General features: G+C 40.7%; 1 protein-coding gene across 5 annotated transcripts in view; it reads right to left on the bottom strand.

Annotated features, from left to right (window-relative positions):
• NRK (Nik related kinase) overlaps window positions 1-3,385 on the bottom strand; it is a 136,732-nt gene extending 133,347 nt beyond the window's left edge. For 4 of the 5 annotated variants that reach the window (XM_041740076.1, XM_041740078.1, XM_041740080.1 and 1 more), the window contains exon 1: window positions 3,023-3,385. In XM_041740076.1, the coding sequence (XP_041596010.1) occupies window positions 3,023-3,079 (57 nt within the window). In that variant the 5' untranslated portion in view covers window positions 3,080-3,385. Of the gene's footprint in view, window positions 1-721; window positions 861-3,022 lie in introns of all 5 variants that reach the window. The other variant, XM_041740079.1, reaches the window with a different exon arrangement.
• Window positions 3,386-12,154: the final 8,769 nt, after the last annotated feature.

The following is a 12,154-nucleotide window of genomic DNA, read 5'->3' as shown; positions in this document are numbered from 1 at the left end:
CTCTGCCACTACTGTCCCCCAGCCCTGTCTAATCCTAACCCCAATATAGATTAGGACTACACATGGCAGTGTCAAATACCAAGGCCACACAGCCATGAGGAATGTCATTACCATACTGGGCACAGAAGGCAAAAGGGACTATCATAGTGAAAGACATGCCAGATTTGGAGATGAAGAAATAGTTTCCAGTCCCAAGGATTGAGTGACATAGGCATACTAGGAGAAAAAAATTAGTATGTGTATATATATATATATATATATATATATATATAGAGAGAGAGAGAGAGAGAGAGAGAGAGAGAGAGAGACAGACACCCACACCCATGAATTTCTAGAAGACAAGGTGAAAATAATATATACATGTGTGTGTGCATACACACACAGAGATATACATAAAGACATAAGGGTTTGCAATTGTCTTTTCAAAAAGGAAGTACAAGCCACAAATCTCTGTACTTTCTTTTTTGTCACCTATAGGAAGTATTTATTCAATGGAAATCAGAAAAACATTACAGCAATATATTAATTAAATATAGCTGACTTGTCATTCCCTGGTTACTATGTTGGCTTTCTTATCTTATGTCTCTGACTTTAGGGGCATTATGCAAAAAAACAAAACAAAACAAAAAAAACAGTTAAACAATTTTCCTCCCCTGCTACTTCCCCAGCTTTCACTCTTGCTTACTATTATATTTAGGATAATAATCATAAGAGATCTCACCATAATAAGCAGGTTTCTTTGCTTTATCATCTATGCATCAAAATGTAAACTTCCAAACAGCTAGCTTCGATGTCTTTTGACCTCTTCATTTACTTTGACTTCTTCAGAAACTCAGGAAATAAGTCAAATGCAAAGAAATCTCAAATCATAAAAATATATGTCAGTGACCAAAGCAATGTGAACTTTTTGCATCTCAAAATTTGACAGTAAGGGATGCTAAAGGGAGTAATAATCTTCGAGATATCTTAGGGCTTATATCTGGGTGTTTGGGGAGAGGGGAGAATTGGGCATAATTTGCTCAAATATGCATAGTTTGCTAATGGTGAAGACCTCCACTTTGATACCCTGCATAATGGAAATTCAGAAATTGTTCAAAGCTGAGGACTTTATGAGAGTTTCATGAAGTTTTGTTTTCTCCTTATTCCTACATTAAAAACCAACCTCATCTTTCTCCCCTCCACACTCCCACCAAACCCCAGAAAACTAATATACCACTGAACTGCAATGTAAAGATTGCAGCCTTTTCCCTTATCTCCTCAGCTCTCACCAAGTTCTTATGTCCCAGGGCCATGACCAGGTCACTTAGTCTGTGCCATTCCCACCCATCCCCTTTTTTTTGTGGCAATAAAACATTTTCCCCCTTGGTTTGGAATTCCCTGCTCTATCATTTCTATAAGGTCTCTACTATTCCTCTCTGTAGTCAATTTTAGGGGGAAAAAGGGTTATTTTAGTTTGCTTATTTGTGGTTCCATATTTCAAATAAATGCCCTTCTTTGCTTCCTTTCTCTTTTCTCCAAACTACAAAGAGATTATTGGAGGAGGGTAACATTTTATTCATTGGTCTTACACTTTTATTTGAGAGTAAATCAAGTCAAAATAAGGAGATTCTATTCAGAAAGGAAACCACCAATTGAGGCCTCCACATCCCAGAAATCTGACATAGGCAAGGTGAATAAAAGATTCAGTTTTTAAATATTTTATAAATTTATTTCATAAAGTTGTATCACTAACAATGCCAATATATGTAATTGAACATGTCAATATTGAGGTTCCTTTTTTTTTTAAGGCTGAGAACAATTTGTTAAAATGTTATTCACGTGAATCACTTCTTCCTCCACACCATTCTAGTGTGAAATCATATAGATGAGGTTCGAGGAATGCCCCATTTTTGATAGGGACAGGTGTCTGCCATCATGAAGAATACAATCTTTAGATGCCAAATATGTATAAAATTAAAGCACCGCGACTTTGAATAGTCGTATAACCTCAAGGTTAATATTTAGCTTTTCCCAAAGCAAGCAGGCCACTGCCCTGAACTACAGTTGCCTGGTGATCATTCCCTCATGGTGCATGCTTATTCCCTTTCCGAGAGTCTAGGGGCCCTTTGCACTCAAGAGAGGGTGCAAGTGAAATGCCAATCTAAAAAGGGAACTTAAAGGACAGAGTTGGGTGGGATCCAATACCTGCCAGAAACGAGATGCCAACTAAATAGACGGCACTGCTAAAATAATAAGTCTACTAATAACGACAGCGATAATAGCTCACCAATTAATTATAATTCTGGAGGAAAGCTGGCCATTCGGAAAAAGGAGAATCTACAAACGAAAACCATGAGAAAAAAACTAAATCTGGTCAGTTAGTGAGCACAATATTTTCTTTTTTAAATTGGGGTATGCAGAATTCACTTCTTCCTGGAGCGGCGTCGAATGTTTTCGCTCCTGCAGTGCTAAATCCGGAAACAGTGCCCTGGCAGAATAAGGTTTTAGAGAGCGCCATTACAAAGAGAGAGAAGTGAGACTGCAACGCTTTAATTTTTCTAGCCTGTTGTCACTCTGAGGTAAAGGTCACTCTGCGAGTGGGCATCTCCTTTGGCAAAAGAAGCAAACGACAGGGCGGCGGGGTGGCAGGGCAGAGCGCTCTCGGGAAACCACGCGTCGTCGTGCTTTTTGGTCTCTCCTCGAGCCCCCGCCAAGAACAGGTACCAGAGCACCGCTAGACAAAACGGGCCACATTTAGAAATTGCCCCATAGTTTAGGGCCCGCACCACCCCACTGCCACGTCTTCTCTCTACCCCAACTCTGTCCCTTTGCCTTTTCGTGAGTTTGGCACGGCCCGGGCGCCTGGGTGGTGGTGGTGGAGGGGGGGCGCACCTTGTCCGCAAACCGGGTCCCGGGGTCCTTTCCCGCACCCGCGGCCCCGTCAAAGTCCAGTCCTAACCCAGCTTGCGGATGTCCGTCTCCTACCCCAGTGCTCAGAATCTGCAGAAGAGAGCACTTCGGAGGCGATGCGTCCTCTACTCACCGGCAAGTGGCCCAGATCTGTGACTTCCTTGTCCCTCCAACCCCCAGGTCCCGCCATGGCTTCGAGCCGATCAAAAGCGGGCGACTGAGTTAGGAACGCTCGGGAAGTCTGAGGTGGAATCGGACAAGAAGTTGAAAAGGGAGAGGAGGAGGGAGAGACGGGGAAAGGAATAGGGGATAGGGGCTTGTGACTTGGGAGATAGAGGAGGGGAAAGTGGAGGGAAAAGAGGAGTGAAGTCGGAGTTTGAGAGGCGGGAAAGCAAGTTTGGCTAAGGCGAGAGAGGAGCCTGAGCGTCAGTCCTTGAGACCAAGAAGTTCAGAGGGGTGCTCCACCGGCGACAGCGCAGTGTCCGTCCCGGCAGGGTGCGCCTCTTTCAGGGTGGGGAGGGGGGCGGTACAAGGAGGTGGCCCCCCCGGGAGCAGCTCGAAGAGGATTGGTGCAGCGTCACGTCGCCAGGTGGGCAGCCGCGCGGCGGGGAGGCGGGCTGGGGGGGGGGCACTGGCCGAGGGAGGTGCTGAAGGACTATAACGGTTTTGGAGACTGCCCCTCGCGGCCTCCCCCGCCTGCACGCCCCCTCCCACATCCACCGCTGGGCCCGCCGCCCCCGCCGCCCCCGCCCCCGCTGGCTAGTGTTCCACAGGAAACTTTTTCGAGGCAGCTGCCAGCCCCGGAAAACCGGTCCTGCTCCGCGCCGCTCCCAGTCTGGGCCTCACAGCTCTGCCACAATCCAAACAGCCCGCGCCCTCATCTCTCCCTGAAACACTTGTGACTTTTCTAGTTGTCTTTTTTCTCTTTCGGCTCCTCTGAGTTTATTGCTTCATTTATTCAAACACCCATCAAGTTAGAAAAGGAAATGACTTGACACTGGGTTAGGGATCCCATATAGGCAACCCCTGTGCGGTTGGGGAGAGAGCACCAAGTGCGCCCCAGGGCTACCACAGTCCAGCCTTTGAAGCCACTGGATGAAGGCAGTGCGGCATGGACGCGGCCGCTGCGAAGTCCCCTCGAGGCGGGCCACATCTTTTCTTGCCCCGAGCTAGTTGGTACCAGGCCAGGGCTGCTCAGTCAGAACCGCACCTGTTCACAGGTGCTGGGAGTTAAGAGAGACCGATTGAGTCTCTGAAGCCCCAGCTAATCCGGTTCCTACGTTTGCAGTTTGCTGCATTCAAAGAGCACACAGAAAGTTCCTGGAAATTTCCCAATCTCCAGCACTCGGCCGGGTTTCATTCATTCGCTCATTCGTTGCTAAATGTTTCTGGGCGCCCAGGCTCTTCGCCTCGGTTTTCCCCACAACGCGCAGGGGATCTGACATACGTTTTAAAAGAATCTGACAACGGGATTTAGCCTTAAGAAGCAAGGCGCCTCTTGAAGAGTTTATGGGAAAGGGTTTCGGTGCGTAAAACTAACCGCATTCTAAGCTCTTGCACTGCAAAGAGCACTTTAGAAAAATGTCCCGGAGCTGCTTACTTTCCCTGGAGTTTAAGACTGCGTTTGCGCACCGGCACTCTGGGGTTGGAACAGTAATGTGGGGGGTTTGTTTCCTGTTTCTTTTTTAATTAAATTTCTACCTCCTTTAGGAAGATTTACATGAATAATTCTTCCTACTGACCTGAAACGCACCATTTTGACATACACTTCTAACTTTTGTCATTATTCTTTTATATTGGTGGATTTTGTTTCTTTCGTGTCTTTTTCAAGTTCCGAGTTTGACCTCTTTACATCCCTTAACCTCCGAGCCTCAGTGAGCTCTGTAATGGCCACAGCCTGTCTGAATAACCGGCTTTCCCTAAATAAATTCTCTGTTAACGGGTGCGGAGAAAACCAGCTACCCCCCCGAAAGAAACTCGGATGTTCTGGATCGAATTTTCATGTTAATTCAAATATGATGTGAACCATACAGAAACTGCATTTTCCAAGAATCCAAATCTTACAACTACACCGTACAAAATCTTGCCCTTCTAAAACACAGTTTTAAGAATTCCTTGGTGATTAGAAAAACTATTTTAGTTGTTGCTAAATATGAGCCCAAAAGCAGCAATTTATGCCTACAGATGGCAGGTGAGCTAGTTAATAGAAAGTTACACTTTTGTATACATATCTACTTTTCAGTAATCAAATACGGAGTTAAGAAATGTGACATTTAAAGGAACTCTGAAGAAAATCCTTGCTAAAGGGAAGAAGTGTTCATAAGTTAAGACTTTTTTCTTTCTTTCTTGACAACGCGGTTTGCTGATGGTAGGGAGTGGGTAAATGCCCCATGGCCCCTGATGGCAGAGACTGTTTTAGCCTGTCTAAAGAGACAAGTCCAGACTAGGCAAAAGAATCCAGGCCACATCATTGGGATCTCTAGTTGCAAGGCTCCTTGGGAGGCTAACAGCTTCAAAACTCCATAGGGATTAGCCACATCTCAGGGCAGGACCCCCATGTAGGGGGGCGCTGAATCTAGGTATTTGACCAGAACATGACAGAGAACCTATATATTTTTTAAGCTATTATTATTTTCAAGGAAAAATGAGGCATGGAAGAGCATGGAAACTTTGCCTTGTAGGCCAGCATTATAGGGATTTTTGTGGCCAGCTTGGGGAAGGTCAGCCTAGTTAACAGACCAGAAAGCAAATAGGTGGCCCCTAAGCAGGAGGCTTAACCTTGAGAGGAACCTTGAAATAAGGCACTTGTTTTCCAACTCCAGGTCTTCGTTTCTCCTGACTCTATAACCATCACTTCCCCTTCCCCTTTCAAAATGTTATTTTTTTTCTCCTTTCTTTCTTGACCTCAAACTGCATAAAAGCAGACATAGTCCATTCAGGGTCTAGGAACTTGTCAGGTTGCGTTTTACCCAGAAATAATTTAGCTAACAACACGATCCATAGGCCCCATATTTATTACAGCTCTTTCTCCTCCAATCCATTCTGTTAATCTTAAGGCCCTGAGAGCTTTGTAACTTTTGATTGTTAGTATTTTTTAATAGCTAAAATGTATTGAATGCTTGCCATTTGTTCTGGACTAAGTGTTTTCTATATACTATCTCATTTAATTTTGTTGACTATTCTTCCATTTTTTTAATTATCTCCATTTCATTGGCAAGGAAATTGAGACACAGAGAGATGAAGTAACTTTTCTAAAGCTTCACAGCTAGAAATTGGAGGAGGCTGGCTTCCAACTTAGGCCCTCTGACTCCAGAGCCCACTTGTCAATGACTGCAAGGCCGGTGCATATTTTGAGGCTGTGTGAAGAGGAGCCAAATTCAAAAAAGCCTCAGGGTAAATGAGATCAGATGACATTAGCTAGACCCTTGAGCTCTCCAGTTCCCCTTTCCCCCTTTCAGCCTTCAAGGCCTCCTAACAGAAATAACAAGGGCTTTTATAAAAATAAATGGAATTCAGATATAGCCCAAGAGTACCTAGTGACCTGCCTGAGCTGAGATTACCAAGTGGGTCACCTCACAGGGAAAAATCATGGATTTCAAGCTTAGGAAACTTCCAGAGGAAAAAAAGTTCCCAGTGATTTTCAATGCTTGGAAAAATATTAAAATCCATACCTATTCCTTCAAGAGGGTTTTTTTGGCTGAGAACAAACTCTATTCAGTGGTCTTGAAGGAGGCTGTGTTTGTGAGCAATCGTGCTTAACAGACCTGAGGTGCTAAATGGCAAGGTTATAGCCAGTTAGTTTAGTTGCTAGGTGTACTATAGACCTGGTGCCAAGGGTATGTTGCTTGATCCCCCAGAGGATCAGTGTGCATCTCTACATTCTTTAGCCCTTGATAACACCTCCTCTCTGACCAACCAGTGATGCATTTTGGGAAAAACAACTCCAAAATCAATACTTCATTTTTGTATACAAATAAGTGCATATTCATTTTTTTCATGTAAATCACTAGTCACCATGATCTGCAGAAAGTATATTTCAAGAACATGTGTGTATTATAAATTATATAGACTGAAAAGATTCTAGGTTGTATCCTTTTTTATTTATGCATTGATAATCAACAATACAGATGTTAATAGACACTTTAAAAATGAATCTCATAGAATGCTTTATTAACCATTTATTAGAGATTTAAACATACAGAAAGGTCTGTCATTTATTGTTTTTTCTCTACTCAGACAACTCATGTATGAAAATGAATATCTTGCCAATTTTTGTTAAGACAAGGTTGCTATCTATAATTATTGGTCTCGGATGGGACTAGTGAAATAAGGTTATTACAGCAATCTTCTTGAGAAAATACTTTCAAATACTTGTAATTGCAAGCACTGAAGATCCAACATCTCCCAGTATACTTGTGAAAGGCTAGGGCATCATATCTGAAAGATTCCTAGGAAGTGCATGTTGAGGGAGGAAACTTCTTTGGGAATCACTGGGTTAATGGACCTTCTTACAGTTTTCTTTCTTTTTTATGGAGACACCTCTGCAACTGTAGGATTTCTGCCACAATCCCCAACACTCTTATGAACACTCCTTTTGATTTTTCCTATGTGCCACTCCTCTGGGGACAAAGCAACAGGCCACCTGATGTTTCTCAGGCTAAAGGTCATGTAATATGCCTTCTGACCATAGTTTGCAAAGCTTCTGTCACTTGTTATGGAATGCTCTTAAGCTCGGCATGATTTGAGCTATGCTTGTTTCTAAAATGAGGCCCAGAAATCTGATCCTAACTTAACATGGGTCTTGTTGCTATTGAAAACTGGAATGCTACTCTAAAAAATACAATTGTTTTATAAAGAGAACTTAAACAAGGAAATTAAACCCAAAACTCAGATAAATTTCTGAAGTTGGTCATGGGGCTTCCTTTTGTTTTTGTCTTTTCCCTCTTGGAGTCCCTGTCATTCTCGTCCTAGAATTCCCAATCTAGAAACTTCAGGCTAGCCATTCTCACTCATTCAGAACAAACTCACACAAGAGCACATTTACTTTGATACTAACGAAATTTATGGTTCAGGACACCTCACTTGCACTTCCAAGGGCATAGAAATGGCCCTAATAATCCTGTATTGATGACTTTATATTCCTTTTTGAAGTGGGTTCCTCAAATTATAAAAGCTTCAGATCCAACAAAACTTGTTTCTGGCCCCAAATGCATAATGTATAATGAACATAGTTGAAGTTGTGTGTGTGTGTGTGTGTGTGTGTGTGTGTAATGTCCATATCACAGAGACTTGACAAAGAATTGTGACTAGCAATTCACAACTAGAAAGTGTATATTTTGAAAAGAGAGAAAACTCAAAGAAGGAAAAGAGGAATAACACTGAACTTTAAGAAATTATCCTTATACGCTGGAAGTAATGCATCACATAAGCAGATTTGGTATCCCTTTGATAGAGAATAAAAAGGAAAGAGGAAACAAAGAATATCTTTATGAAAGTATGTTACAGATTGATGATAGGAACTAGATGGGCTATATTTTCCTAAATCTCAGTTACAATAGTGCCACTGGGGCAGAAAGTAATAATGATAGAGACCATATTCTTAATGTTTTAATATTACTATATACAAAAATTTATAAAGTTAATATACACCCATCTTAATCAGTCAAAACATTTAAAGATGAATGCAGAAAAGGGTAACAGTATCTACCTTCTCCATCCAATCACACACTACTACCACCACCACTCATTCCTTCAACATGTTAACAATTTGGTGTATATCCTTCTCTAACATTCTCCAGGACCATAAACTTTATGGAAACACATGTGCATACATACACACACACACACACACACACACACACACACAGCTCTTTCCTCATTCTTTTGTTTTCTACTATTTGTTTAAACAAAACTGGGATTATACCAATATCCACAACTTTACAATTTAACAACATGTATCAGTGATATCTTCCCAGGTGAAATATGTAGATATAACTCATTCTAAAATTATTCCCTTAATTTTTTTCTCTAAAAGAAAAAGCAGAGTCTAAAAAAAGAAAAAGCAGAGTCTAATAAGTTCTTGAAATGCCAAGCTGACAATTTCATTTATTAGAAGATAATAAAAACAATGAAAAACCTGCTACTGTTGATTTAATAATCTGAGGATTAGAGAAAAGCTAGTTGGGGAACTGGAAATTACAGTTATTTATTTTTGGAATATGTATCTATACATTTCAAAAAGTGTGCTTCTTTTCATGGTTCAATTTTGTAGAAAACAACACATATGCACACACACAGAATCAAGAATGTTCTGAGAGAACTCTAGTTCAACAAAAATTTATTGCGATATACTACATAAAGTTTGAAGAGGTGAGAGCTGCTAAAATACAGATTGATAGAAAGTACACAGCTGTTGCACTTCAGGGCAAACCTCCAGGCTCAGAAAAATGACAGACTTAAAATAAAAATAAACTAATACACTAAATAATTTAAACTAGTAAACTAAAACAGAACCCATCATATGTGATTGTGGTGGTCTTTGGAACATCATAGAAGCACCACAAGTTTGAAAAAGGGCAAAATTCCTATTTTCGAGGCAGGACAAAAAGATGATAGATTCCAGAAACTATAAACAGTAAACTTAATATTGGTTCTGGGGCAATTCTCACAGAATAGTATATAGAGAAGTCCAAGGAGATGCTTCCTGGGAACAAGCAGGCATACATTAATAATGAGCCATGACAAACCAGCTCCTGTTCTATATTGAATGGTGTAATAATATCAAGCCTTCAATGTACCCCCTAACGAACCAGGCATCTTGTTAACAAGACTGTGTCATCTCCTTCCAGAATGAAACTGGGCTGGCCCTGTATGGCTAATGGGATACAGAGGACATGATAACGCATGGCTTATATAGCTAGGTTACAAAATACACTAAAACTTCTAGCTAGTTCTCTCAGATTGCTTGATATATGATGAGCCATTTGCCAAGCTTTGAGGACAATGAAGCAGCCCCGTGATGAGACTACGTGGAGGAGAACTGAGTCAGACTTGTGGTCAACAGCCAATATCATCTTGCCAATCATGTGATAAGCCACTTTGAAAGTGGATTTCCTAACCTCAATCAAACCTTCAGATGATAGCAATCTCAGGCAACATCTAACTGAAGCTTCATAACAGACTCTGAGCTAAGCTACTTTCAAATTCCTAACCCGTATAAAATATGAGAGATAAGAAAAGATACTTGTTTTAAGCCACTGCCTTTTGGGATAAATTGTTACAAATCGATAAATGACTAATGATATGATTTTCTCAACAAGTAGACCAGGATGCTATATAGCCACTATATTTTTTTATTTCTACAAAGGACCTTATAATATCCCCTCAGACAAAATAGAAAAATATGGCATGGATAAAGTGCAGATAGGCATATTCATGACCAGTGCAACAAAACAGTTGACTAATGAATCAATAGCAAATTGAAATGAACATTTTTAACAGGCTGAGCATGATCAAATGTATATAACTGTAGTGCTGTCCAATAGAACTTTCTGTGGTGGTGAAAAGTTCTGTATCCACAGTGTCCAATATGATAGCATAAGCAACCTGTGGCTGAGTACTTGAAACCTGGCTACTACAACTCAGGAACTGAATTAAATGTATTTAATTTTAATTAAGGTTAATTTAAATGTATATAGACCCATGTGGCTAGTGGTCACTGTATTAACAGTAAAACTCTCTCTAATTTAAGAAATTAAGTTTGTTAAAATTTAGATGAAAAGAATAAACAGACTCTTAAAGATAGAAATTCTAGAAGGAATGTAGTACAGATTTTCTGTCCTTGGCCTGGTGTTTAACTTATTAATCAATGTTTTAGGTGACAATATGAAAGACATACATGCAACTTTTGTTGGTGAACTCAAAGTGGGAAGAATTATTTAAAATAGGTTAACAGCATTTTTCCTAGTTCTGGCACTTCAAGATCAGAGCAGGAGGGAGTAGAGCTAGGGAAGTGTTTGGGCTGAGACATAAGGTAGTCTTTAGGGCTAGTTCAAAGGAAAGGTCCCAAGGCCAGAACAGGGTGAGGAGATAAGCAATAAATTGGGCATAGATTTGGGAGGCAGTGAAGCAGACAGACAGAGAAGATAAAGCTGGACATGATACTGGAGCTGACAGGAATGATGAATAAGCAGAGGGTTAGAAAAGGGAGGCAGGGGGAAGACTGAAATGGAGCCAAGGATAGGCACAAATGAGAGCCAGTTCTTGCTGGCTTTGAGCTGCCTTGCTCTTCCTTCTGTTTTTGCTTATGGAATTTTGCATTCTCCTTGGGCATGGGCTAGAACATTAAAGTATCAGGTCCATTCTGTAGAGAATCATACTGTGCAAGAGCCTAGAAATATTGGCCTAAGCCAATCAGATGATATTTAACAGATGTAAGTATAAAACTTTGTAAGTTTTTAAAAAACAAGCAATCAATTCCATAAGCACAAGAAGAAACTTAACATTAAAAGGTAACATTAATCTGGTATTGCAGTGAAACCAGAATGACTAGTGGAATATCTAAATAAAAACCAATTTTTAAATTGCACCCCATATCTGATAAAGGCATCTGAAGAGGTGTGGTTATTTTGGCGTATTATATTTTAAACAAATCAAATATTCTCCAAACTCGGGAAAGTAGAATAGTGAATAATTTAGAAATCATGATATTTGGAAAGGTTGAGGGACTGATGATGTATAATTTTTTGAGGACAAGGTTTATGGAAATGGAATAGCTATCTTCACATATTTTTAACAGGAAGCCATAAAGAAGAAGGACCAATGGATAGAGGTTCTAAAAAGGTAAGACTAATAGTAATCTAAAGGTGAACATTCTACCAATCATCACTGTAAATAATTAGCTGCTTTAGGGATGCCTGAGTGGCTCAGTGGTTGAGCATCTGCTATTGTCTCAGGTAGTAATCCCAGGGTCCTGGGATCGAGTCCCACATCAGGCTCCCTGCAGGGAGTCTGCTTCTCTCTCTGCTTTTGTCTCTGCCTCTCTCTGTGTCCCTCATGAATGGATAAATAAAATCTTTTTGAAAAAAATGAAAAACAATAATTAGTTGCTTTATAAATGAGAGAGGTCTCTCTAACGGGAAATATTTCAAGCCGAAACTAGATGATCATCTTCCCCGGATTTGTACAAAGAACTCATGGATTAGAAAATAGATTGAACTACAGCAACTCTAAATCCTTTCCAATTATGAGAAACTGTACAACTACT

Source organism: Vulpes lagopus, chromosome X, assembly GCF_018345385.1.
Source record: "Vulpes lagopus strain Blue_001 chromosome X, ASM1834538v1, whole genome shotgun sequence".
NCBI lineage: Eukaryota > Metazoa > Chordata > Mammalia > Carnivora > Canidae > Vulpes > Vulpes lagopus.
The sequence above is the reverse complement of the archived record's forward strand: the minus strand, read 5'-3'. Positions and strand labels throughout refer to the sequence as shown.